Genomic DNA, 27,068 nt, shown 5'->3' with positions numbered 1-27,068 from the left:
CGGTGGGAAATGTCAGCAGCTGCTGCCCGCGGCCATTTCACCTTGCTCGGGGGGCACCTGGGCGCAGCGGGGGCAGCGCACACCAAAATAGCCCGGGCACCGTCAGCAGCCCCCGCGCCGCCCCCTCCTCCTCCTCCTCCTCCTCCTCCTCCTGCCCCGAGCTCGGCTCCCCAGGCCCTTGCCGAGCTGCCGCAGCTGTCACAAGACCGGGTCCCCGTGGCCGGCCACCTGATTCCGTCCCGGGGTTATTTGCAGCGCCCCGAGGTGCCCCCGCTGCTGGCACGGGCACAGCGAAAGCAGCGCCCAACAGCTGCAGAACCGCAGGGTCCGGCTCAGGGAGCAGCTCCCACGTTCCCGTCCCTTAAAGCTGTGTTCGGGGTGGGTGCAGGCCACTGGCACGGCTCCGTGCTGCTCCCGGGAGCAGGAGCTGTTTGTTCTCCGCCTGGGAGCAGGAGCTGTGCTGCCTCTGCCTGCTCCCAGGAGCTGTTCTCCTCCTGGCAGCTTCGGGGAGAGGCCCCGGGCACTCCCAGCGGAGCACCAGGGCAGGCAGGATGGAGCCCGGCCAGCACCGCAGAGCTGCGTCCCTGTGCGATGGCACAGAGCCGCCGGCTGTGCTGCACCAGGTGTGGTGTGAAAGGGGGATGTTGGACACGATCCTCACGTTAGGGTTGATCCTCAGGCAGGTCACCAAGCCCGCAGTGGGATGCGCTTTGCTTTGGCCCGGTGTTTGCAGGCACGGGGCACAAAGAGCAGCGGTGAAAATGGCAGCAGGGGAGCGGTGCCACAGCGCTGCAGGGACAGGGATGGGGAGAGCAGGCCCTGTGTGTGGCTGCTCTCCAGACCCCGTGTTTCGGGTTTTGGGAGCAAGGGCTGCACCTCAGGGTGCTCACCTGCTGCTGCAGGCAATGAGATCTCAGCGGGGTTTTAGCACTTTGTGATGGAAGAAGCAGAGCCGCCTTCGTCATGGACCGCTGTCAGTTCAGAGCATGGGGCACAGCCCAGAGATTAATGCAGCAGCAGAAAGGGTTTGCAGAGCACCTGTTGACACAATCAGCCCCTAATTGGTAATTAGGGCCCTTGCAGGCAGTGATCAAGTGGATTTGGGGGCTGCTGCCAAGGAGAGGCTGCTCCAGGTGGTTTTACCCTGGGAACTGGAGACAGAGAGAGCACAGCTCCTACCAGCAACCTGCGAGCCTTCAACCCATTGCAGCTCACTCCAAAGGCTTTGTAGCAGCGCGCTGCGTGCCTGCTGCCTGCGCTTCCAGCCCTCCTGATGTGGAAGCCCCAGACCAGATCTTGACCCCAGGGAAGCAGCAGTGTCTGCAGGGCAAGTCAACGTGGGAAGCCACCGTCCCATGTGCAGGAGCCACCGGCGCCTGGCTCCCCGTAGCAAAACCCCCCCGAGCCACCGAACTGGAGGCAGGCGGGGACCGGGGGTGTCTGTGGGCTGGCTCGGGGCCACCGGGCCTGGGAAGACGACGCCAAGACAAACCCCCCCGGCGTCCCCCGTCCTCCTCACACCGGGTCCCCTCCGTGCTGCTCACCCCCAACCCCGGGGGGCCACCGGGCTGAGCCCGTTTGCTCCGGAGGGACCCCCCCAGCCCCTTGAGGACGCACCGGGGCGGGACACGACCCCCGGCCCGGCCTCGCCGCGGGGGGGGTCTCCGGTCCCCGTCGCCCCTCAGCCTGCCGCGGGGCCCCGTCCCGCCGCCCCCCGGCCCCGCTGTCGGTGCTGGCGGCCGGCGGCGGCGCTGCGGCCCGGTGGCGGCCGCTCCCTGTGCTGTGGGCGGGCTCAGGCGCTCCCCGCCCCGCCAGCCGCCCGAGCGGAGCCGCCGCGGCCGGAGCCCGATGCCGGGAGCTGGGCGCTGAGGGCGGCCCCGAGATGGGGATTCTCAGCATCACGGACCAGGTACCGCCGCCGCCGCCTCCCCCCGCCCGCCCTGCCCCGCGCCGCGCCCGGCAGCGCCGCTACGCGAGCCCGGGGATGCGCGGCCTAGCGCGCGCCGCACCGGGCCCGGCCGCCGCCCCAGGCCGCGGCTCCCGGTTCCCGGGGCCCGGCCCCACCGCGGAGCTCCCCCCCTCCCCGGGCCCGCTCCCACCCTGCGGGGCCCGGCCCGGCCCGGTTCGGGGCCCCGCCGCGTTCCTCCCGCACCGCCGGGCCCCGCACTCGGCAGCCCGCCCTGCGGCGCGGGGCCCCGGGAAGGAGCGGGCCGCCCGGGCTCCTGCAGCCGGGACCCGGCTCCGAGAGGCCCGGCCCGGGCTCTCGGGGCACGGAGCCGGTACCGGGGGCGCCCCCCGGGGCGCTCAGCGCCCGCACGTGGCCCTCGCCCGCGGCCCGGCCCCGGGCCCCGAGCCCCCCGCAGCCGGGTCTCGGCCCCGCTTCCCCGGGCCCGGCCGCCGGAGCCCGCCGCTCCCGCACGGTTTTGCCTCCAAGCGGCTCCGTTCGGGCTCCGGGGGGCCCCCGGTGCCTGCCCCTCGCCCCGGTGGCGGCGTTGATCCGGCGGCGCTGAGCCCGCGCCTGGTGGGTGCACGGGGGAACGGGGCCGGGGCCCTGAGCGCGATTTGAACAGAACTGTATTTTATTTTATTTGATTTGATTTTATTTTTTGTCATTTACCCAAACACTGAGCTCGCTGAGCGGGGGGTGGGTGTGTCAGAGCCAGCGCTGCTGCAAACCGCGCGCTGCTGAAGTGCTCAGGGCGTAATTACCATCTGCGGATCTTTCCTCCTTTTTTAAAAAAAATATATATATATATTATTATTTTTGTAATGTCTAACGAGTGATGCTGAGTCTGCTGCATTCCAGGGGAATGACGCACGCGTTGCCTCTGACCCGGGATGTGTTCCCCGTGTTTAACGCTGTCGCTGTGCTGTGTGCGGGGCTGGCCGGGGCGAGCGGTGGCGGCGGTGGCGTTCCCCCGGCGGGCTGCGACCTGCGGGGCTCCTCGGTTTGGTGCTGGGGCTGCAGACAAGGGGCCAGCAGCGGGCACCGGCTGCGTGTCGCGGTGCGAGGGGCTGCGGGGAGGCGTCTGGGTGGTGCTGGTGGGTGCTGTGTGGGTCTGGAGTGGCCGCAGCCTCTGCCCCAGAGAGTTTGGGGTGTCACGATGTTGTTCTTAGGGCTGGGGAATGAGAACCAGGTGATGCTCGGGGCGCAGGCAGCAGCCCTCGTGCCCGGGGATGTGGCAGGAGGCGCTGGCTGCTCGGGACGCCGGTTCTGCAGCCCACGGCGCTGCTTGGTAGGAGTTTGGCTGGAGCTTTGCCTGCCCTTTTTGCCAGGGCCTGCCAGGTGACTTCTCGGAGATGTGAGCGGCAGCAAACAGGATGAGCTCCAGGCTTGGCTCTGCCAGGCTCTTTGTGGTGTCGGAGCCAGCGTAGTGATGCAGGTGTTTCTCAAAAGATAGGAGAGAGGCAATAAATACGAGGTCTTCTGCAGGAGAGCGTGAGGCATCACGTAGCTGCGTCTCGGGAAGCCTGAGTGCGGTCTGCAAAGAGCTGGGTGGCAGCAGGAGGCTTCAGGCTGCTCGGAGGAAAGGTTCCCTGGCTGTGGCTGAGGCTGTGAGCGGGACTGGGGTCCCAGTGCCCGGGCGCTGCTGTGTGGTGGGTTCTGCAGCACGGGCACCGAGCTGTGCCACGGGCACGCTGCTGGGGGCTGTGGCTGGGACGCTGGCTCTGCGATCGGTGCCGCTCCTTGGGCTCTGGTAGTGGGGAGGCTTTCCTAGCAATCCCTGGGCCTGTTTCCCCAACCAACAGCCATCCGTGTCATGAAAACTACCTGTACTGGCTTGAAACCTGGTCCCTGGTGCTGGCTGAGCCGCTAAGGGCTTAATCCCGCTCCTCACGTAGCCCGTGGTGTATTTTCAGTGACCTCTGTGGTGCAGGAGCAAGCCAAGGGGCCGTGGGCCCGTGCGTGCAGGCTGCCCGGTGCTGGTGGTGCCGGTGCCGACCCGGCTCTGGCTGCAGCCTCCCAACCCTCCGCGTTCCCCATCGACGTTAAATCCCCTTCAGTTTGTCCGAGTCATTTTTGAAGCAGCGACTTCTCGTTTGCTTAAAATGAAAGGCAGGAGGCGAGCTGTGCCCGTCGGAGCTGCCGGAGGGGTGCTGGATGCGGCCGCCGGGCCCGTCCTGGGCAGCAGCAGGCGGAGGAGCTCGTTGGCATGGCAGAGCCCGGCCAGCTCCCGGCCCGGCCGCATCCTCCAGGTGCTGCCACCTTCACCACCTGCTCGTCTTTCTCTTTGCAGCCTCCTCTGGTCCAAGCCATCTTCAACCGCGATGTAGAGGAGGTGCGGTCGCTGCTGAATCAGAAGGAGAATATCAACGTACTGGTGAGTGCCGCCCGGCCATGCTGGCTGTGCTCCACGGCCCTCCTGCACCCCGCTGCCTCTCCCCGTCCTTCCCCCGGCGATTCGGTTCTTCAGCCAGAGGGGAGGGCGCAGGCTGCGTGAGGGAGGCTTGCGCCCCGTCGGGGTGGGCTCTTTATGCAAGGATGGGCAGAGCCGGGGCTTTGAAGCCAAGACTTCACATTTTGCTGCTCGCTCGGCTGCTGTTTGCTTTGCAGCTTTGTCCCCTTGCCTCGATCTTGCCATCTGTAAAATGGGTTGTGTGGAAGAAGGGCGCTCCCGTACCTCCCCAGGAGCTTCCTAAAGCCTTCCGCAGCGCAGAGCATCGCTGGGAAGCGGCGTGGGGCGTGTGGGAGGGCTCCGTGGAGGCTCAGCCCCGTCACGCTGCGAGTTTACCTTTCCTTTGGGACAGCAGCCCCAAATTGTTTGGTGTGGATGGAGGAGGTCTGCCCCGTGATAGGGTCGCCCAGAGGGGAAAGGAGGATTTGAGCTGGTCAGCGAAGCGGACCGAGCCTCACGGGTGTGGGGAGGCGTTGTTTGTCTCGAGCCTGGTGGCTGGGGGTGGTTTCCACGCTCGTTCCCGTGGGCACAGCACGTCCTGGGGGGGCCGGTGGCAGGACCCCGTGCCCGGTGCTGCCCCTCACCATGCACCCTGCTGATTCCCCACGTGGTGGCCACCAGGACGAGTCCCACCAGGTCCTGGCCAGCGGCCGGGCTGGTACCAACCCGCGGCAGCCCCAGGCTGGTGACGATGAGCGTGGTTTATCGGAACAAGGCCAGGCTCCGGAGCAGGGAGGCCGTTCCCATCTGCCTCGTTAGCGCGCGTTCCCTCGACCTGCTTTGCAGGCTCCCCACTAACAAACAGCAGCAGAAGCAGATGAGGAGTGTGGCCGCAAGGTGGGTTCGCCGGCCCCGGCCGCGCCAGGCTCCCGGTGTCTCGGTGACACGGTGGCACAGTTGGATCGCTGCCGGTCAGCAGGCGCCACGCTCAGCCCAAATGCCGTGCCGAGCCGTGAGCTCCACGTGGGAGCCATCTGTGCCGGCTCACCGGGTCCGTCCCGGTTCAGCGCCTCGCTCCCGGCCGGGCTGCTGCCTGGGTCGGTGCTCCCCGATCCGCGTGGCTCTGCCGGTGAGGTCCAGGGCTGGTGCTGCACCGGTGTCACGAGGAGGTAAGGGCAGCTCCGTGCTGCTGCCGCCGTGCCAGGCTGGCGATCAGATCCCTTCTGAGCTCAACACGAGATAGCGCGAGGGTTTTTTTCCGTGACTGCTCGGGTTAGGGACCGGGCAGCTCTCCATCCTCTCCTGGGAGGAGAGAGTGTGGGGATTGTTTTGCTGGGCTCTCTGCAGCTGCTGGAGGAATAAAACCGCGATTGTTAATGCGTAATTTCCTCCTTGTGTGCAGGTTTAGAGACGTTGTTGCTTGTTCGCTGACCTGCCAGCTGGGTTTCACTTTCACATCCTCCTGCCTGGCTGTGCCAGCACGACTCGCTGCAAAAAAAATATGAAACCAGCACCATGTCCCAAACAGTTTGTAACTCGATGTCAAACGATTATTTTTTTCCTCCCAGCTCAAAATCTGGGACTCCAAATGAGTTGAGCTCTTCCAGCTTTCTACTTGTTTGCTTCCTGGCTTTAGGACGTGGCAAGTTCCCCGAGGAAAGCCTGAACCGAATGCCTCGAGGCAGAGGTTACCCAGGGCCCAGCCCTGAGTAAACAGAAGTGAAAGGTGTTTTTTGTTCAGCTAATCCAATCTAGGATCTGAGAGGGGCTTTGGCACCTTCCTGCCCTTCAGCAGGAGCTGAAGGAGCTGTCTGTAACTCTAAGTGGTTTTTTGTTGTTGGCCTGAGGATAAAAATGCAGGGACGGTCTGTGCGCTGTCGGAGCGCAGCCGGGCTTTCACCTCGGGTCGTGAGCGAGGACCCGTGGAGTCCTGCTGGGCAGCAGGTCCGGAGGAGGCTGCCGATTTTAAGCTGTTTTCCCCATTTTCCATGCCCCACGGTGTCTGCGTGTGCTCCCAGGGTTTGCTGGGGCAGGCTGGAGCAGGGGAGGGACTGCGCCATGAAAGCTCCCGGGCCCTCGGAGCTGATCACAGCTTTTGTTCCTTGCTCAGGACCAAGAAAGACGAACGCCGCTGCATGCTGCTGCCTACCTAGGAGATGTTGCAATCCTCGAGCTCCTCATACTGTCAGGTAAGGGCCAGGGCTCGGGGCACTCGTCTCGAGTGCTGGGGCACCTTTGGGGCATCTTTCTGGTCCCCTCCGCGTCTCGGGGTGCAGAGCCATTGTTTTTGGTCGCCATCCAAGCAGCCGTGTGCTCCTCGTTAAGCCAATGGGGTTGCAGCCAGGGGAAGATTAGGAAATGTTGCTATAATCCGAGGAGGTTTGTTCAGACAGAGAAGCATCGTGGAGCTGAAATAGCAGAGGTGGGAACCCAGCCAGGAGGGAGATGTGTGCGAGGTGCCCGGCGTCAGAAGGTGCTGGGGGAGGTTGCAGCGGGGACGGGCACCCCAGAGGTGCCTGGAGCAGCAGGGTGCTCAGGGGAGACCGGGGTTTCAGTGCTCACGATGAGGGGCCAGCTCAAAACCCAGGGGCTGGGCTGAGTTTTTGCTTGTGTGAAGCTGCCCCTCGTTTCCCTCCAGCCTCGTGCTTGGGCACAGCCAGGAGCTTCCTCGTCTGCTGCCCTGCAGCGCCTCTGGGCACCGCAGCCTTCCCTGGCACGATCCTGTCTGCCCCTGAGCAGGGGAGATCTGGGGAAATGCTCTGCTGAGGTCTCCTTAAAGAGGACTGGGGATGTGGAGCTCCTCCTGCGGAGCACAGGATGCCATTCTGTGTCCTGTGCTGATTTTTGCATGCGTCTGCGTTGAGTTCTCACCAGCAGGAAAAGGCAGGGGCTTCTGGGGTCACTGGACCCAAGTGCTGGGCACAAATCTGGAGCGGGGGTGGCAGTGAGCTGTCAGCTTTCCTTTCTAACACGGAGCCCACAGTGCCCACAGCTCCCAGCCTGAAATACTCTGGTTTGGGTTGTTGTTTTTTTGTGTCTCGAGTGTCTTTCATTAAAGCAATGAGCAGAACTGCGTGCCAGGTCTCTGCCGGGGTTATTTGGCTCGGTGGGAAGCGGCAGCCTGGGAGATGCAGCCTCTTTCCTCTGCCTTGCATCCTGTGCAGCCTCCAAGGGGCACAGCTTGTTCCCCGTGCACTCCATGGGGCTGGTGCTCCCCCAAAACCCAGCACGGGGCCCTTTTTGCAGCAGAACCAGTGCTGGTGCCCAGCAGGAGCCTCAGGTGGCCGCAGACCTGCTGTGGAGCAGAGGCAGTTGGTCACCTCTGTTCCCTGACCCTCTCCTTTTGTTCCTCCTCAGGTGCTAACGTTAACGCAAAGGACACTGTCTGGCTCACCCCATTACACCGCGCTGCGGCTTCTCGTAACGAGGTAGGTTCCCTCTGCTGTGCCTCTGGCTTCATCAGATCCTTGCGTGGAGGCGCTGGGCGCCGACAGGAGGAGGGGGCCGTGCTTCTCCCCTTTCCATCTTGCCTGGTTTCAGCTGGGCTGGGCGTTCTCGTTGAAGCGGAGAGATGAACTCGTAATTCAGAAGCTGAAAATGGGAACTGGAGAGGACCCTCTTGGTTCCCTTCCCTCCATCTTTCAGGAGCTGTGGATTTTCCGCACAGCATCCTCCTCCCTGCCTTGCCCCCTTTCCCAAGGGCTTTGTCTAATCCAGCTTTACTTTTCTTTGAGGGATGATGGGGCTCTCGCCCCGTCTCTTGGGAGCTGATTCCAACAGATCTCGTTTGAAAGATTTCCCGACGTTTAACTTTTGTGGGCTTAACTTCATCCCACTTAACTTTGTCCTGTTTTGAGCTACTTGGGAGCGAGCAACTCTGCGGTCACGTTGGAGCCAGGCAATCAGAAGCCCTGAATCTTACGAGCAGGGCAAGTCCCCACACATCGACTGCTTTCATGAATTCTCTTAATTGGCAGCAGACAGGAGATGAAATACGTTCGTGTAAAGCTCTGCTGAGGGCGTTTGCTGTGGGCTCTGAACGTGTGTGGACAGTTCCTGCGGGTCGCTGGAGCTTGGGAGCTCAGCAAGCTGGGACTGCTCGGCCGTCAGGCTGGAGCGGTGCCTGCCTGGGAGCTCCTTTCTGCTCAGCCCCAGCTCAGAGGTGCTGCAGCCGCCTCTTGCTCTGTTCTTCTTGGTGCTTGGTGGGGGTTTGGGCCCTGGGGAGGCTTTTTCAGGAGTGTCCGTGTGCTTCAGGGCTTGTCCTCCTCGCAGCCTGCTCCCTGGCTCTGCGTGCTGCTCCCAGCGGGCAGGGGAGCGGTGTGCCCTTGGGGAAGAGCCGAGCTGGGAGCCTGGGTTGCTGGAAGTGGGCAGCCTGCGACCCCTCGGGAGGGAAACGGGGTTACAGCAAGCAGCCTCTACCAGCAAAAGGGGGAAATAATTACAAAATCCAGGTCACTGGGTTATGTTGTTGTCCCCCTGGGCGCGTTACATTGCCGGACTCACGGGTGAGCACTCATTTATGGTTAAATCAGACTTCTTTTTCCTGTGCCGCTGCCCCTGTGCAGCCACATTTCGCTGCTGTGCTGGGGTGGGACGAGTCTGGTTTGTTCGAGTCCCTGGTGCTGATCTCCAGCCTGGGGGGAGCACTGGGAGCAGCCAGAAGGGGCTGCAGCAGCCTGGGTGAGGGCTGGAGGGTTCACGCGGGAGCTGTTTGAGCTGTGCTATTTTCCCTTCTCCCTGCTCATTCCTGGAGTCTTTCCGCTGTCTTTTCCTCTCTCCCCGTTTCTCTGTGATAACGTGCTGAACCACAGCCGTACACGGGCTCCCCAGTGTCACTGGGGACACAAAAGCAAAACCAGTCCTTCCCTTCAGGGAGAAGCCTGGTGAGCGTGCAGAGCAGTTTCAGTGCTGGCTCTCGGGGCTGGTGTGGACCCGGGCAGCTCGGCAGGAGATGGGCCGAGCTGCAGCTCCCCCTCACCTTGCCGGGGGGCTCCTGCAGGTCCCAGGGGGCTGGGTGTGAGCTGTGCTTTCCTCTTGTCCTGCCAGAAAGCACTTCACCTCCTCCTGAAGCACTCGGCAGACGTCAATGCCCGCGACAAGTACTGGCAAACGCCTCTGCACGTCGCCGCTGCCAACCGGGCCACCAAGTGCGTGGAGGCCATCATCCCCCTGCTGAGCACTGTCAACGTCGCGGACCGCACGGGCCGCACGGCGCTGCACCACGCCGTGCACAGCGGCCACCTCGAGGTCGGTGATGTGGGCTCGGGCACCGGGGCCCCGCGTGGGTCCCCTCCTGGGTCCCCTCCTGGGTCCGGCCTTCGCTGTGGCCAGCGGGGGGAGCGGCTGCCTTGCCCCCCTCACTGCTTTTCCTCATCCAGATGGTGAACCTGCTGTTAAACAAAGGGGCCAGCCTGAGTACTTGCGACAAGAAGGATCGCCAACCCATCCACTGGGCAGCTTTTCTGGGTAGGTTTTCCCTGCGGGCATCGCTCCATTTTTTTTCCTCCCTTGTTGTCTGTGGCCTCGCTTCTGAGGCTGGCGGTGCTCCCCGCGCCGCTGTGCCCACACCCCGGGGACCCCGGCTCTCACCCCCATCCCTCAAACAGGGCATTTGGAAGTTCTGAAGCTGCTGGTGGCCCGGGGAGCCGACGTGATGTGTAAGGACAAGAAGGGCTACACCCTGCTGCACACCGCGGCAGCCAGCGGCCAGATCGAGGTCGTGCGTCACCTGCTGAGGCTGGGCGTGGAGGTGAGCCCCATGTGTGGGGGCTTGGGGGGCTCAGGGCAGGCTGGTCCAGAGATGGGAGAGGGTGCTGGGGGTGTTGGGAGCGCGGGCTGCTTCTTGGCTGCCTTTTTTTTCCCTCCTGAATCCCCAAATCCTCGGGGTTTGCTGCTCCCGCAGATCGACGAACCGAACTCCTTCGGTAACACTGCACTTCACATCGCCTGTTACATGGGCCAAGATGCCGTGGCCAACGAGCTGGTCAATTACGGCGCCAACGTCAATCAGCCTAACGAGAAGGGCTTCACCCCTCTGCACTTTGCTGCCGTCTCCACCAACGGGGCCCTGTGCCTGGAGCTCCTCGTGAACAACGGGGCCGACGTCAACTTTCAGGTCCGGTGCTGAGGGGCTGAGCCCTGGGCTGGGGGCGCGGGGCCCTGCTGCCCCAGGGCCAAGCTCGGGGTGGTGGCAGGAGCCTGATGCGACCTCGCTTCTGCTCTCTGCAGAGTAAGGAAGGGAAGAGCCCCTTGCACATGGCTGCCATCCACGGGCGGTTCACGCGTTCGCAGATCCTCATTCAGAATGGTGAGTGGCTTCTTCTTCAGCCTCGGGTTACCCCCCCCCTCCCTTATCCTGTGCTGCTCAGCACCTGCCTCCACTTGGGTGTTTGCTCAGAGGGTCTCAGAGCTATGTAATTACCTCTCAAATTCACTTCTGTGCTCCTGGGGCTGCTGCGGAGGGCCCTGTGCTTGGTGAGGGTGGTGGAGGTCACAGGAGCTCCCAAGGGCAGTGCGGTGCAAACCAGGGCACTGAAATTCCAGCCAGGTCAGAGCTGCTGGGGCCGAAGGACGTGCCTGCTCTGCGTCCAGCCTGAAAGACAATATTCCTGTGAGAGGGCTGCAGACTTGGCAGGCACCCCAGGGGTTCAGCCAGGGACCTGGGGGGGCTACCACATCCTCTCCTTGGGGCTGGGGGTAGATCTAATGCCTGTGCCGGCAGGATACACGCAGGCTCCCAGCACAGACAGCAGTTTGCGGTTCTGCACAGTGCAGAATGGCCTCAAGTTACCAGCCATGTCCCTGAGATGGGACACAGCCATCGGAGCAGGGCTGCTCGTTCGTCCCTCCCTGCCGCAGCTCAAGCCCCCTTCGGAGCCGGGTCGCTGCCTGGGGCTGGAATTCAGAATCCACTCACCAGCGTTCGGCTTTCCCTTCCCAGGCAGTGAGATTGACTGTGCTGACAAATACGGCAATACCCCCCTCCACGTTGCTGCTAGATATGGCCACGAGCTGCTAATTAGTACTTTGATGACGAATGGTGCTGACACTGCAAGGTAAGAAAACAATTCCACCCTGTCCCCCCACCCCGGGCTGGAGGATGCAGAATCGATCCACGCTGACCCCGTCTCGTCCCCCGGCAGGCGTGGGATCCACGACATGTTCCCTCTGCACTTAGCTGTTCTCTTTGGATTTTCAGACTGTTGTCGTAAGCTACTTTCCTCAGGTGAGTGGCTCGGCTGCCCCCCTGCTGGGGTTGGGGGCACTGGGGAGAGCCCCCGCAGCCCCCTGACCCCCTGCCCCTCCCGCAGGTCAGTTGTACAGTATCGTCTCCTCGCTGAGCAACGAGCACGTGCTGTCCGCAGGCTTCGATATCAACACACCTGACAACCTTGGGAGGACTTGCCTCCACGCTGCTGCTTCTGGAGGGTGAGCCATGCCCCGGGCTTCGGTCCCGCGTTGGGGCAGGAGCGTCGCTGCCTGCCCCCAGCCCCGACCCCAACCCTGCTTTCTGTCCGTGTGCTGCAGCGCGTGGCACGAGCAGCCCAGCGCAGTGCTCGGCCAGGGCTGGCAGACCCCTGGGTGCTGTGTGTGGATGTGGGAGGCAGCGGAGACACGGGTGCCTAGCCAGGAATGGAGAGGGAAACCGTTTGGCCCTGTTCTGCTGCTGCGACTTGTCCCGGCCGCTCCCTTCTGTGGCTGTTTACCCTTCTTTAAGACGGGGCTAAAACACTTCCTGGGCTGGCTGTTTGTGAAGGGGTCACAAGCCGTCGCCTGAAAAGCAGCAGGGATTGAGCTGGCTGTGTAAACGCCTCGTGTTGTGTGCCAGGGAGTTTGATTTCACGTGGCGCGTTGCAAACGAGCGCTGCCGCAGCGGCACGGCAGAGGGGCAGCGTCTCACCAAGGACCTCGCTCCTGCTCGGCTGCGTGGAGCTGGTGACAGACCCAGCCCTCGCCGTGCGGTGCTCTCACCCGGCCTTAGCAGCAGGAACAAAGCAGTGACGCAGAAGCCAGAAATCCTAGATTTTTTTATTATTATTTTTTTTTGTAGCATAAAATCCAGTGCGTCAGCTGCGCTAATGCCACAGCAAATGTCTCTCTGTAATTGCCTGGTTGTTGGAGAGCTCCGTGCAGTGCGGGGTAGCGCTGGCGAGGCAGGAAGCCTGGAAGGGTTATTTCACTAGAGAGCAGGGAAGAGCTTTGTACGAGCAGCATCCAGCCATGGCTGTGGTTGTTATGCTGCCTGGAGATGACAGACTGAATTGAGCTTCGGCACATCCAGGCTGCGTGCCCGAGAAGTGTAGCTTGTCTTGTCTGCAACTAGGAGGAGTCTGTGTTCCGCTGCGCTCCCTTCTCCTCCGTGTCTAACTCCCCTCCCTAACTCCTGCAGGAACGTTGAATGTCTTAATTTGCTGTTGAGCAGCGGTGCTGACTTGAGGAGGAGAGATAAATTTGGAAGGTAAGCGTGCTGGGAGCCTTGCCAAGGTGATTCCTCCAGCCTCAGAAACAGCTGGCTTTGGGCTGGGACCTTCCCAAGACCTTTGCTGCACTTGGTGTTTGAAGCCTTACAGCAAGGTGTGAGGGAGTGAGGATGCCAGCTCTGACTCTGGGCAGGCTGGTTGATTGGGCTTGTTAGCAGGAGGCACGACACCACCTCCAGGGAGCTTTTTGGATTTGGTCCCCTGCGTACACTGCTTTCTGAACTCCCCTCACGCCCCAAGGGCTCTGGCTCTTCAGAAGGAGCAGCCGACCCAAAGCCTGGAGCCAGCACAGGGTGCAGCTCAGCAGCTGGGGGGGGGGCTGGTTCCCCAGCTCCTGCCGTGGTGCCTGTAGGGTTTCTCCCCCCGTGCCAAGCAGTGCCCCTAAGCCCCGTTCTCCTTTCCCCTTCGCAGGACTCCACTGCACTACGCAGCTGCCAACGGCAGCTACCAGTGTACGGTGACACTGGTCACTGCGGGAGCCAGTATTAACGAGGCTGACTGTAAAGGCTGTACCCCCTTACACTATGCTGCTGCTTCGGACACGTACAGGAGGTGAGTGCGTCCCGGCGCTGGGCTGGATGCGCTGGTGCGAGGCGGGAGGGGATGTTCTGATGGGTAGGAGGGGATGCTCAGCAAACTGATGGCTCCTGACCTTCCAGAGCAGAGACTCATTCAGGAAACAGCCATGACACTGATGAGGAGCCGCTGAAGGAGTCCAGGCTGAAGGAGGCGTTCTTGTGAGTCGCTGCCAGCCCTGCCTGGCTGTTTTTTGTTGTTTACCCTGTCCCCGGGCCCTGCATGCGGCTGCTAGAAGTGACCTCGCTTCTCCCTGCTCTGAGCTGAGCAGTGACGTGTTGGAGGAAGCATCCGCTGATTTCTTGAGCAAACCTGGCCATCGCTCTGGTCCTGCTGCCAGGTCCCCCGGGGGGTCTGCATGTGTTCCATGCCTTGAAGGGATTCGTACAGCATCTGCTCCTGGATTAAAGCGGGGGGGGTGCTGCACAGCTCTCCCTCTCTGATTTCTCCCCGTTTTCTTATTCTCCCGTTCTCTTGCTCGTTGCAGTTGTTTAGAGTTCTTGCTGGATAATGGTGCTGACCCATCCCTCCGGGACAAGCAGGGCTATACTGCTGTCCACTATGCAGCTGCGTACGGCAACAGGCAGAACCTTGAGCTGGTGAGTGAGTGAGAAAACCCTCTGGGCTGGCAGGAGATGGGGGAAGGTCCCTCAGAAGGGACTCGTCCAGCCCTGCAGTGTCACTGTGTGCGTTGCGGGCAGTGCAGTGGCAGTGTTTGTCCAGGCAGAAGGGAAATGGGTTTAAAGAAAAACCTCAGGGACTCGTGGGGAGCCTTTGTGCTGGGAATAGCACAGAGGAAAGACCTGGGCCTGAGAGAAAGGAGCCTTGTTACCTGGCAAGGGATGTCTTGCTTAAAACCCTGGCAACACAGCAAGGCTGGGATTTTAAAAGAAAACCTGGAGGCTTGTGCCAAGGAAGAGCTCTTGCAGTACAGAAAAAGCCTTGTAGCTCTGTTTACAGCCATGTGGGTATAGGAAATCATACGAGGAGGGGAGAGGCCTCTGGGTAGCAGGGACGTGGCTGTCTGTGTAGGGCCCAAAGCCAGGCTAAGGCAGGTGCTGACCCGAAATTCCAATCGTTCTGGAGCAGGTGAGCTGCTCCTTAATGCCTCTGCAGCCCGCTGCTGGACAGGGCGTGCGTGAAAGCCTCCAAGATTGTTTGCAGGGATCACCTGTGACCTCATGGTTTTGCCATTGCAGCTCCTGGAAATGTCTTTTAACTGCCTGGAGGATGTGGAAAGCACCATTCCAGTCAGCCCTTTGCACTTAGCTGTAAGTACAGCTGGCCCGGCCCCAGGGTAGCAGAGGGCACTTGGCTCTGGGTTGGGGTTCACGCAGTGTCCTGGAGAGGTGCCTGCTCCCTGGCAGCGTGGGCTGGGTCTGGGCATCTGTCAGAGCTGCACAGGGCGAAGGAGGAAAGGAGGCAGCAGCCTGGGACTGGGTTTCCCCACAGCCCAGCGGGCAAAATCCCTTTGATCCATATTTTAAACTCCTTGTTCTTTCCAGGACTTTCTGGTTGCTGCTGTTTGGAGCCATCTCCCCTTGTCTGTGTCTGGGCAAGGGCTTTGCGTGGGGTGGGAGTGCAGGCGGGGGGCATGGGCTGCAGGGACCTGGAGATCAGGATCTCATCCCGGGGGTGCGGGGGGCTCCTGGCTGCAGCCTCTCTGGGCGCTGCTTTGACGTCGCCTGCTTTGTCCTCAGGCCTATAATGGTCACTGTGAAGCCCTAAAGACACTTGCCGAAACCCTCGTGAACCTCGACGTGCGGGACCACAAGGGGCGGACGGCGCTGTACCTCGCCACGGAGAGAGGCTCCACGGAGTGCGTGGAGGTGCTCACCAGCCACGGCGCGTCCGCCCTGGTGAAGGAGAGGAAGAGGAAGTGGACCCCGCTCCACGCCGCAGGTAACGGAGGGCAGACGGGGCCGGGGGTGGTGAGGGAGCGTGGCCAGAGCCCGGGGGTGCCTGGGGTGCCCCCTCACCCGGCTGCTGTGCAGGGATGAGGCTGAGGGTGATGCTCGGGGCCGGAGCAGCCAAGGGTCCTAGTGGCCCAGCAGTGGGTAGCAGGGAGGATGCTGGCGGCTCCTGCACGCACGTGTGTTTGCAGCTCAGCCGGTGCACGGTGCACGTGCTGCTCAGTGCTGTAGCTTAGCAACCCCATAACGAGCTCGCTCAGCCACGTGTGCCTGGGAGCTGAGCACGAGCCCGTTCCTTTGGTTTGCGGCGGCGGCTGGAAAGAAGGAACCCAGCCGTGTGTGTGTGTGTGACTCCTCTCCTCGCCTGTCTTCCCCAGCTGCCAACGGGAACACCGATTCCCTGCACCTCCTGATAGACAGCGGGGAGCGGGCGGACATCACCGACGTCATGGACATCCACGGCCAGTGAGTGCGGCCGGGGTTTCTCCGGGGATGTGCTGCGGGGTGGCAGGGGCAGGAGGGGGCAGCGCTGGAGCCCGGCTGATTGCCCCAGCCCACTCTCCCCCCTGTGCAGAACCCCACTGATGCTGGCGATCATGAACGGCCACGTTGACTGTGTCCACCTCCTGCTGGAGAAGGGCTCCACAGCCGACGCAGCGGACAAGAGGGGGAGGACTGCGCTGCATCGAGGGGTGAGTGCACCTCTGGGTGCCCAGAGTCCCACAGCTCCTGCTCGGGGGCCTCCTGCGTGGGGTCTGCTTGGAGGACAAGGAGGTGGTTTCTGTTTGCCATGAGGGTCCTGAGTGAAAGAGCCCCTTTTCCCTTCCTGAAGTGCAGTATTTGAGGAGGAAGCTGTGGAAGAAGGGGCTGGTTCTGTCATTAACTGGTCGGAGGAGGAGGTCTGACCTCCTGCTCCTCTCTCCTGGCCACAGGCTGTGACGGGCTGTGAGGACTGCCTGGCTGCCCTGCTGGACCACGATGCCTTCGTTCTGTGTCGGGATTTCAAAGGCCGCACCCCGATCCACTTTGCTTCGGCGTGCGGACACTTAGAAATCCTGAGGACCCTGCTGCAGGCAGCCCTCTCTACTGACCCTCTGGACTCTGTGGTGGACTATAGCGGTTACTCACCGATGCACTGGGCTTCGTACAGCGGTAAGGACCCAGGCTGGGCCCCTTCCCAGCTCTGCTCCGCTTTGGCTACCAATGGGGAGGAGGAAATTCTCCCAAAAAGCTCTAGTGGTGTTTTGGGACACGCGCTGTAAAGAAGGATGCAGTAAAACTGTCTTTGGGTGTGGTTGGGGCAGCGTGTGGGGGTTGTTCTCTCTCCGTGGTGGCTGTGCCCTGAGCAATCCGGTGACGCTGCCAAGCTGGTAAGATGGTGGTGGCTCAGCCTTCGTGTCTGTTAACGACTGCCAGGAAGAGCCAGGGTGTCCCTCTGTCCCCCACTGCTCTGGGGGCCGTCAGCCCAGCGCTGAGTTCAGCCTGGTGAATTCAGACAGCACAAACCAGGGAGGGGCGCGGGGAGTTTTGCTCCCTCTGCCAAGCTCCTTAAAGGAATGGAGTATGAAAACAGCCATTACGGAATAGCTGCTGCTGCTTCCTCCAGGACCCACAGATTTATAGGATTACTTGGCCCTCGCCCTGGGGGGGACACGCAGCAGCATGAGGGGGTGTCGCAGCGCTTCAAGGGGAAGCCAGCAATGTGGCCTCAGGAGAAGGCGTGGGGTTAGAAACCTCCCAAGGAGCAGCAGCTTTGCTGCTGCTTTCAGCTTTTCAGCCCCCTGTTCAGTTCCCGTGTTTGGGCAGTTTCACCCCATGAACCTGGGGCCTCCCTCTGGTCATAGGGAGAGCTGGAGAGGCCTTTGGTGCCTTCTTGTTCCATCGTAGGCTGGGCACTGATGCGTTTATGTCCCTCTCTTCTCACAGGGCATGAAGATTGTCTTGAATTGTTACTTGAACACAATCCATTTGCGTACCTAGAAGGAAATCCCTTTACTCCATTGCACTGTGCAGTGTAAGTGGCGCCGGGGACCTGCCCTGGGCTCTTCTCACCCAGGTGATGTGGGAGAGAGGGGTTACGGGGTCCAAGCGGGCAGGAGCCTGCAGAAGGAGGAGCTCCAAACCCTGCCCTGCGTACCAGGGGCCCTTCTCTGGGCAGCATCCAGGCTTTCAGCTGGAGGGAGCTGCCACGGGCGGGAGGCTGACAGAGGGATGGGCGAGGCTGCTGCAACACGGTGCTGTTTCCTTGACCAGCACCGAGAAGGATGAAGGGTGTTTTACCCAGACAGCTCCAGACTAGCTCCTGTTTGCCCTAGTGTGCTGCAGGAGCTCACTGCTCGCTCCCGCTGCAGACACGCTGGTGCTCCTCAGCCCTGATCTAACTTTCCTTCTCGTCCCCGCTGCAGAATTAACAACCAGGACGGCACTGCTGAAATGCTGGTGGAAGCATTAGGTGCCAAGATTGTTAATAGCAGAGATGCCAAAGGAAGGTGAGCACGGGCTCGTCCCTCTCTTGCCCCTGTCCCTCTCCTTGGGGTTCCCACTGTGTGCGTGGCCGGCCAGGGGGGCGGCACCCCCACTTCCCGACCTGCCTCGGGGTCTGCCTCGGGTGTGAGCCCCCGTGGGGTGGCTGCAGGAGGGAATGGCCATGTCCAGGGGAAGAAAGCAATCCCTGCTGGTCCTGCTCTTCCCGTGGCACAGGAGGACTCTGGTGTCTGTAGGCCTGGGTGGTGTTGCTGGGGTGGGTGCTGGGCCCTCTTCTTTACGCTCTCTCTTGTCTTCCCAGGACACCCCTTCACGCTGCTGCCTTTGCAGACAACATCCATGGTTTACAGCTGCTTCTGCGCCACCAAGCCGAGGTGGACACGACTGACAAGCTGGGGAGGACTCCCCTCATGATGGCTTCAGAGAACGGGCACACCGCAGCAGTCGGTACGTGGCCGGCGGGCGCTTCCCCGGGCACTTGGGGAAGCGTGCTTCTGCAGCACAGCACCGTGCTCTGTGTCCTGCATCAGTGCCTGGCACCTCTCTGGGGAGAGGGGAGGATTTATTGTGTGGGGAATGTGGTGTTTTGGGCTGTTCCTAGGGCTGCCAGCCACCCCGATGGAGCAGCAGCTTTCCCCGGGGTGTGGTGTGAGCCCCCCGGGCCTCTTCTGTCACTGGGTCCTTTGGGAGCTGGGCACCTTCTCCATGGCAGCTGTCCCTCCTTGTTTCAGAGTTCCTGCTGTATCAAGCAAAAGCAAATATAACTGTGCTGGATGTCAACAAGAACACAGCTCTTCACCTGGCCTGCAGCAAGGTAGGGAGCCGTCCGCTTACAGCCGCGATTGCCGTCACCGTCACCTGCAGCTTTGAAACCACGATGGGGGGAGCCTCCTGCCCTGCTGGTGTGGAGGCGAGGGTCCTGGGCTTGCTCTGCCTGCCTGTCTTGGCCTGTACAGATGCTCCTGATGCAATTTTAAGCAGCTTAGTCTGTGGCACTGGTCTGTACTCTCTCTGTGGACCCTTCTCTGTGCTTGGTGTCATCCATGGGGGAAGCAGGAGGTTTGTGATCAGGGTGCCCAGTGTGAAAAAGGAGGAGGTGGAGGGGACAGCAGCTCTCTTTTCAGGCCCTCAGAAGTGGTAAACTGTTCCAGAAGGACACGTTCAGGGAATGCTTCTGAATCCCAGGGGGTCGAACGTTCTGCTCAGACAGCACCTGGGTCCCATCTGCGACCCCTGCCTTCCTGATCATGCGCTATAAACAGTTCGCTCTCCTTTCCAGGGTCATGAAAAGTGTGCCTTGTTGATCCTGGGGGAAACCCAAGACCTTGGCCTTATCAATGCAAGTAACAGTGCTCTGCAGATGTGAGTATTTGGACAGCTGACACCAGCGAGGGAAAAACACAGGGCTGGCTGGTGGGGGTGAGGCATGGGCGAGAGGGGAAAGAGGAGAGGGGACAGTGCAAGGAGGGGTGTTACGGCTTTGTGGTGTGGTGAGAGCTGAGGGCACTCGTGCCTGGAGTGCCTGCCCTTCAGGCCCACCATGTGTGGTGCTGGGGGTGGCCCTGCTGCTGCTCTGGCTGCTCGTGTGGAGCCGGAGCCCGGCTGCTGCCCCTGCTGGGTGCCCTGACCGCTGCCCCCCCTCTCCCAGGCCGCTCCACATCGCAGCGCGGAACGGGCTGGCCGCCGTCGTCCAGGCCCTGCTCAGCAGAGGTGCCACCGTGCTGGCTGTGGATGAAGAAGGTGCGTGCCCCCCGTGGGTGTCGGGGTCTTGCGAGGCGTCTCGGGGCGCGGGGGCTGCCAGGCGAGGCGCTCGGCTGGCACGGGGAGGATTTCCCATCCCTTCTGCGGCCGAGCTCCACGTTCGCAGCCTGGGTGAGGAGGCTGGCGTGCCATCATCCCCGGGAAAAGTGTTTCCAGGTCCCACAGGGGTTTCAGATACCACTTTTACCCCCGTGCATTCTGGTTGCTGTCGGTCTCGCCCGTCAGGTGTGGGCAGGCACAAAACCAGCCCTGGCTGAGCCGCTGATAAGCGATTGACTCACTTTGCGAGTTGGCAGGAGCTGCTTGTTGCAGCCAGAAGCTTTTTCTCCCAGCAGAGTTTTTGCTCTGCTGGAATAGCTTGAAGTTGTGAGCAATATCATTACGTCTGCCCCGCTGCCAGGGCTTCTGAGGCTTTTTTAATTCGTCTCCTGCTGCTCCTGGCACGCTTCAAAGCGGCCGCTGAAATGGCGAGGATTGGCAGTGCCCAGAAGCAGCTCCTCAGAGCTAGAGGCAGACAAAGCTGCAGCCCCTCCACACAGGGGATAAAACCCACCCCAGCCAAAGCACGCCAATTTGGGGTCCAGACTTTGGAAATCAGCACAGCCTAGAGCTGTCGAAGGCCCAAGCAGCGTGGGGCAGGAGCAGGGCCGTGGGCTGGGGGTCCCGGGGGGGCTCGCGCTGGCACCGCCTTCACCGCTGGCTCTGTCCTAGGTCATACCCCAGCCTTGGCATGCGCTCCCAACAAGGACGTAGCCGACTGCCTGGCACTTATCCTCTCCACCATGAAGCCTTTCCCACCTAAAGACGCCATCAGCTCTTTCAGCTTCAACCTCCTCAAAAACTGCGGCATTGCGGCCAAAACCGCGGCCTGCGGGGCCCTGCCCAACGGCAGCACCTGCCCCTACAGCAAGGACCGGCACAATGCCATCGGCTTAGACGGCTGTTACTCGGAGTAGCTTAAACTATGGGTGACCTAATATCTTATTATATTTATTTAGAAATTCTATAAATATAGGGCACTTTAAAGGAGAACAAGACTGGGCAGGCCTTCTAGCGTGGCCGGGTAGACCAAGAGTTCAGCGCTTCTTCCTCTTCTTGCCGGGGTGCCGGTGCGGTGCCGGAGCTGCTAATTGGCATAACGAGCAGTTGGCGGCGCTGCTCCGTGAGTCCTCCCCCCCTCCAGACGCACCCTCCCATCTCTGCGTGGCCTCCGGGCTGCTGCTGGCTCCTTGGCCGGAGAGAACCGAAATGCGAAAAAAAATCAAAAATTTGGAAAAAAAAAAAAAAAAAGCAGCCGGTTGGGACCATCCGGTGGCCTGGGAAGGGGATTTGGCTCCCGGCTTTTGGGGTGGATCAAAATCTTCCCAGTCCCCTGCCCTCGAGGGTGGCGGTGTCCCCGCGCCACTGCCGGCCGGGAGGGGGAAGCCTGAACTCTTGGTGGGGTCTGGGGGGGGATTTGGGAACTGGACGGCCTCGCAGCCGCTGGGGTGGGCGCTGGCTCCTGGCCAAGTGCCACTGTAACTGCTCCTCTCTCTGAGTCACTTTTCTCACGCTCATCCTTCGATTCCAATACAAACACTTGAATCAAGATCTACTGTACCTGGGACACTAAAATATCCTTTTGGCAGCTGTCATTTTTATGCAAAAACGGGTGCTGCTGCCCAACCCCGCGGGCTGCTCGCCGCGGATGCGCTGCTGGAACCTTCCTCCCTCCACCAGGCACTTTAGGGATTCTGTTGGTTTTTTGTTCTTTTTTTTTTTTTTTTTTTTCCTCGGCAAAATGTTGGATCCTAAGAAACGATTCTTTTTTGGATTTTCGTTCTCTGTGCTGGAGTTGGGCTGACGATCCGTAGGGGTCCCTTCCAGCTCCTGATGTTCTGTTCTATGATTCTGTTGCATGGCTGTTTCCATGCGAAAGTCAGTGTTGCTTTTTTTTTTTTTTTAAAAAAAAAAAAGAGTTATTTATAAAGAAATGAGCATTTACCTTTAAAAATGAGCATTTACCTTAAAAAAAAAAACAACAAAAATCACTAAAAAAAATCTGAAAGTTCTAGTTCCTTTAGTTCCTTTAAATAGGGAAAAAAATGCACTTCGAAGTCCTTATTCACAACCCTAAGTAAGTCTGTGTTTATTTTTCTAATGCAGCATCCTGGCAGGTTTTACTAGCGTGCGTGTATGTGGGATCATTGTTTTTTGTTTTGGGTTTTCTTTTTTAATTTTAGAAATCATATTTATAATGCAGGTTTGAAGCATTTGAGAATGTTGCACTGTTTTGGATTTTTTTTTTTCAATTTATTTTATTTTTTTTTTCCTTCCGAATTACTGTAACAGTACCACGTGCAAAACCAATGCTCTTTCTCCATACCACGAGTCCGTTCGAAGCCAAAGACCGGGGTGCAGAGATGGAGAACGGGGCCCACAGGGCAAAAAGCCTCCCCCGGGCAGGAGGGGAGCAGGGAGGAGGCTCGGGGGGGGGGGCTCCAGCCTCCTCTCTCCGTCCGCCCGGCCCGGGGACGCACGAGGAGAAGCGTTTTGGTCGCTGCCCCGGCTCGTGGCTCCGTCCATCCTCGGTTGTCGTGGCCCCGGGCAGGGCGTTGTGGTGCCGTTATTTTGGCAGGCCTTGGGGCCGGCGTCGCACCGCGGCTCGCTTGTACCAAAGCCAAACCCTCGGAACCAAATACGAGGCGCCGGTCTCGGCCTGGGGGGGGTGATGAGCGCGTTTTTGGTTGCGTTTTGTTCTTTGGGACTCGTGGAGGGGCTGCTCCCCCCCTGGGGCCGGTGCTCCTTCACCCCCACCCAGTGCCGGGCTCGGCGGCCGACCCCTCCCCGCTCACCCCCGATCCTCCGGCTTGAAAGAAAGTGTTAACCTTTCTGCACCGAATACCTCAGTTCGGAACCAGAGCTCACGAAACTTGAATCAAAAGGTCCTTCTGGGAGACCCTTTTCAGTATTCTACAGAGGAGAACTGGAAAAAAGAGACTTGTTGTTTACATGGCCCTCGAGCCCGCGCTTGCCTCTTGCAGCTCGTTCCCGTGCCGGGAGGGATTTCGGCATCGCTTTGTCTCTCTGGCTCCTTGCTGCCGGCCCTCGCCCTCCCGCCACGGGCTGGGAAAATGGGTCCAAAGTCCTGAGCCGTCGTCTTCAAGGGCTAACGCGCTCTCCCGGGCGCACGGCGCGGCCGAGCCGCCCGCCCGTGGCCGCTGGCGCCGGTGGCACCGAGCCGGGCTGGGCACGGCGGCGGCAGAGCTCGGGCTGCCGCGGGCCGGGTGCCGACGTCCCCTCCGCTCGCAGCTTTTTTTCCTGGAGCCAGGGTGAGAGAATTCCTCAGAGCACACACGGAGTTTGCTGCTTTTCCTTCTCCCCCCTCTTCTTCTTTTTTTTCTTCTGAGCGTTATGGTGGTTTTCATTTTTTTTTTTTTTTTTTACGAAACCCAATCTTTTTTTTTTTTTTCCTTTTTGCCTTCTTTCCGTGCTACAAGGCGTTACCTTTCACTCAACGCGACGACTAAAACTATGACGAGACAATCAATGTGATCTCCGTAAGGGCTTCTCCATTTCCTCTCGGCAGCACCATGCTTTCCGTACGCGTCTTCTTTGCTCGTGGCGAGGACTTTTTTCTCCCCTCCCCTTGTGTCTTATTAATAATAATAATAATGATGATGACGAGGAGGGAGCGAAATGAGGTTTCAGCAGCGCATCCGGGGTCTGGGAACACACGGGAGGGACACGGGGGGGAAGTGCGGCCAGTTTCCTTGCAGGTACCAGTCTTGTTCTCCTTTAACGCTGTATTGTATACATTTGACAGCACAGCTTGACAATTTAAGTAATAATCAAAGTGTTTGGTAATAATGCATTATTTTGCTAAACGAGATTTGTGATGGTTTCCCTAGTGCATTGTAAAGAGGGATGGAGGGAAACTTCCGCTGCCCTGCCCGCCTCCCTCCCCAGCCTCGGCACTTGGTGCCCCCGTGCCCGGCGCGGCAGCGGGGGCTCCCCCAGCCCCCCCACGGACCTTTATGCCAAAGTTGGACCATTCCCGCTTCGCGTTCTGTTCGGCGCCCGGCATCCGTTTGGTGTAGCTCTCACCAAGCAGCGACTTTTTTCGGCTCCCCCCCCCCCTTAAAGCTGTTCATCTTGGTTTGGAATAAGCAGGTCCCGGACCACCCGTCCCTCTGCTCCCCCCCCCCAGAAGGAAGTTTCTCTCCGCCCCCTTGGTCCAAAGCACTTGCTTCAAGTAATAAGCACTTTTGTTAAAGCATGAGTCTGGATTCCCTTTAGCATCCCACGGGATAGAGAGCAGCAAGAGCGGAAGGGATAAGAGAGTGTCTTTGGTTTTATCTTTTAATTTTTAATTTAAAAAAAAAAAAAAAAAAAAAAAGAAGTTTGTTTCTAGGGAATGAATGAACAAAGGGAAGTTGTGTTTTGAGAGAGAAAAAAAAAAACAAAAAACAGCACAAATACATTTCAACTCAAAAGGTGTATTTGCACTGCCATTGCTAGACAAACGGGCTGCGAGAGCTGCGGTCCGACTGAGCCATATAAACTGCTGACAAACACTGAATGTAACCTCCTCGACGAGGGCAGTCCAGGGAAGCTACGATTGGCTTTATTCTTTGACGGGCACTTCAATGAGTTCAAAAAGAACCTAAGGATGGTGAGGAGAAGGTTGGTGTTTTTGTTGTTGTTGCTGTTCCCGAGCTGCAGGCGAGTTGGATTTATTTTCTTTAGGAAGATGTCACGGCCCCGTCCCTCCTGCCCCGACCCGGTCCCCCGACGAAGTCAGAGCCCTTGACCAAAAGCGAGATGCAGATGCGCAGTCCCTGGCCCCACCACCCACATCCCGGGGCTGGAATCTGGCAGATCTGAAAGTAGCACTAAAAACAAAGATAAATCTCCTAAAAGAAAAAAAAAGAAAAAAAAAGAAAAAAAAAAAGAAAAAAAAAAAAGGAACAAGTTCTGTTTGCTTTTTGAACACTCTGAGTGTCGTAGCGACTCCTGTGCACACCGCGGGCCCCTCGTGGTTCCCCCGAGCACGCGAGACAAAGTGTTAGAACCGAGAAACCAAAACCAAGAACAAACCGCAAAGACCCAAGAAACAACCTTTTTGTTTTATTTTGTGTTGTGTGGCGGGGCTGGGGGGCTCCCCCCGCGCCCCCCGCAGCCTGAAAACCATTCGAGTTCCACGGCGAGGGCCCCCGGGGCTGCTCCTCTCCCCCCCCCCGCCACAGGGACCACAGGGAGGGGACCCCCGGGGTCCCCCCCCAGCCGTGAATGTCGGGTTCGACCCGTGCAGACTGCAAGCCCGCTCTCACCTTTGCCTTCAGTAAGAAACCAAAGGAAAAAAAAAAAACCAACCCCTTCCATTCGAAATACTGGCATGAGCACGTGGATTGTTCGGTTTGGGGTTTTTTCTTTTTTCTTTTTTTTTTTTTTTTTCTCCTTTCCTCTTTTGTTCCGTTTCGTTTTGTTTGTTTCTTTGTTTCTCTCCAAGGATGCAAGGAGCTGTTCAAACCTCTTCTCCCGGCTGACTTTTTTCTGGGCTCAGCAGCACCGGGCGCGTCTCGAAAGGAGCAAAAAAAAACCCCCAGCAAGGACGAGCCCCCCCCCCCGGGGCGACCCGTCGGCAGGAGCAGCCGCACAGCGCGGGGTAACGTACGCCGCTGCTGGCGCGTGAGGCTGGGGGCACGGGGGGGGCTCCGGCCGGCTTCGAGTCGCGCCGCTCAGCCCAAAACCCTCGTGGTGCCGGAGCAGGGTCAGAGCCGACCCCAAATGGGGCGGGTGGGGAAGGGGGGACGCGTCCCTGAGGACTTGAAGGCATCTGTAGCAAGCTCTGTGTCTTTACAATATCCTATGTGTAAATGCTGCACCTCTGTATATTATGCACATAAACATTTCTTTGAATACGATAGGACAGACCTCATCACCAGTCAGGTATAAACGACTCTTCCTCTTCTGTGTCTTGGTGTTCTCGCGTGCGTGTGCGTGCCGGTGGGGCGCGTGCGGACCCGTGTGTCTGGGCGATGTCTGAGCTCCCTTCCGATGCAAAGGAGAAGGAGGAAAAAAAAAAAAAAAGAGGAAAATAGCCTTACTTGATCCAGTCTTATCGGTATTGTTCGTCAACTTGAAAACAATAAAGTAAACGCATGGAAACCTCTGGCCCAGCTGGCGGTGCGTGACGGTGGATTTCCCTGATGCCGGTGTGCCGCGTCCCGGGGTGGGTTCGGCTCTGCCCCGTGCTGCCGGGCTCCTTCCCTCCTCTCTTTATCTTCATTTTTTTTCCCCGAGGCCGTAAGGAGCGAGCTCCTGGTGGCCAGACCCAACCTGCGCTTTCTCTGGTGCTCAGTGCTTGGTTTCCGGGGGTCCTCGGAGCCCCGCGGTGAGGGGGGCGCAGGCTGCGCCGTGCGGGGCTGTCCGTCCGTCCGTCCGTCTGGTCCTTGCCCCAGGAGCCTGGCCCAGGACGTGGAGGCAGGCACGGACTGGGTCGGGGAGAGCCCGGTCGGTGCCTGGCTGGGGAGTGGGGCTGGGGGCACAGGGGGCCCCCCCCCCGATCCCTCCCTGCTCCCCTTCCTTAGGCAGTGGGGAGGGGGCGGGCGGGGGTCTCGCTGCTGATGGCCTTGTTCTGTTCCTGAATTTTGCACTATGTGAGAAGTGGCCAGTTTGGGAAGGGGGGGTGGGGGGGTGCGGAGGCACCCCAACAGCAAAGGAGAGCGGTGTCGGGGAGGGGGCTGGGGGGGGGGCTGCAGAGTTTGGAGGGCATTAAAGGAAACGGCCCTGACCGCTGGGCCTGAGAACCCTTTTTCCTACTTGAAGGTACTCACCAAAACAGCTGCTTTCGTTGGATTTACGGACCCGCACGCGCTGGGATGCGACCGGGGGCAGGCTGGGAGGTGCTTTGGAGGGGTTGGTGCTTGGGGCCAGCTCTTGTCCTTCTTGGCCCCAAAAGGCTCTCGTGGCCCTGGTACGTGCGCCTTACAGCACTTGGCTCCAGCAATGGGGCTGGAGGTGATGCTTCGCTGCAGGGCTGCTCGCTGGCAGCTCCCTGGGCTCGGCCGTCCCGTGAGGGTTCCTGGTTCCTTCCCTGGAGCCTGTGCTCCCCTCCCCGGATCCCCAGAGCAGCAGGGCAGCAGCTTTCCCACTTCTTCCCAAATTCTTGATGCCTGGGACTGCTCGGTGGGTGCCGCTGGCACCAGGCTGGGCTCTGCCCAGGGCTGGGACCAAGCACGCGCTTGGAGCGGCGAGTGGCAAGCTGGATTTGGGGCTGGATGCTGAGAAATGGTGGTGGTGAGCAGGGAGGATCTGGTGCTGCTGCTGAGAGGGCTCCTGGCCCTGGCGCTGCCCAGCCTGGCCGGGGGATGTTGGGTGCGTGGATCCGCGGGTCTCACCAGGGGCTCTCGTAGCGTTTCAGATCTGTGAGTCCTCCGAGACCCCTTTCAGAAGCCTTTTAAAGGCATCCGGTCAGTTTTCCCCTTTAGTTTTTCTCCTCAACGTACATGGAAGGGAGTTTAGAAAGATTTGCT

General features: G+C 60.0%; 1 protein-coding gene and 1 long non-coding RNA gene across 3 annotated transcripts; one reads left to right on the top strand and one right to left on the bottom strand.

Moving 5' to 3' along the window:
- The first annotated feature begins 1,751 nt into the window (after positions 1–1,751).
- On the top strand, positions 1,752–25,701 carry ANKRD52 (ankyrin repeat domain 52). 2 transcript variants are annotated; one of them, XM_068663517.1, is made up of 28 exons: positions 1,752–1,909; positions 4,239–4,322; positions 6,448–6,526; positions 7,695–7,765; positions 9,384–9,584; positions 9,716–9,803; positions 9,944–10,086; positions 10,240–10,452; positions 10,566–10,644; positions 11,278–11,392; positions 11,480–11,562; positions 11,648–11,765; positions 12,727–12,795; positions 13,229–13,369; positions 13,477–13,554; positions 13,881–13,992; positions 14,593–14,664; positions 15,094–15,295; positions 15,684–15,771; positions 15,860–15,998; positions 16,239–16,458; positions 17,233–17,320; positions 17,712–17,795; positions 18,092–18,237; positions 18,522–18,604; positions 19,070–19,152; positions 19,439–19,530; positions 20,263–25,701. In XM_068663517.1, the coding sequence occupies exons 1-28, from the start codon at positions 1,883–1,885 to the stop codon at positions 20,505–20,507; spliced, it is 3,243 nt and encodes a 1,080-aa protein (XP_068519618.1). In that variant the 5' UTR covers positions 1,752–1,882; the 3' UTR covers positions 20,508–25,701. The 2 variants fall into 2 exon arrangements, with proteins under 2 accessions (XP_068519618.1, XP_068519617.1); XM_068663516.1 differs by having other exon boundaries at positions 1,753–1,909; positions 15,881–15,998.
- Positions 25,447–26,506, bottom strand: LOC137845982 (uncharacterized). The gene is made up of 3 exons (XR_011090350.1): positions 26,370–26,506; positions 25,703–26,027; positions 25,447–25,584 (listed from the first exon to the last, which is right to left on the bottom strand). It is a non-coding gene; the product is annotated as an uncharacterized lncRNA (long non-coding RNA).
- Positions 26,507–27,068: the final 562 nt, after the last annotated feature.

Source organism: Anas acuta, chromosome 29 (genome assembly GCF_963932015.1).
Source record: "Anas acuta chromosome 29, bAnaAcu1.1, whole genome shotgun sequence".
Lineage (NCBI taxonomy): Eukaryota > Metazoa > Chordata > Aves > Anseriformes > Anatidae > Anas > Anas acuta.
The sequence above is the reverse complement of the archived record's forward strand: the minus strand, read 5'-3'. Positions and strand labels throughout refer to the sequence as shown.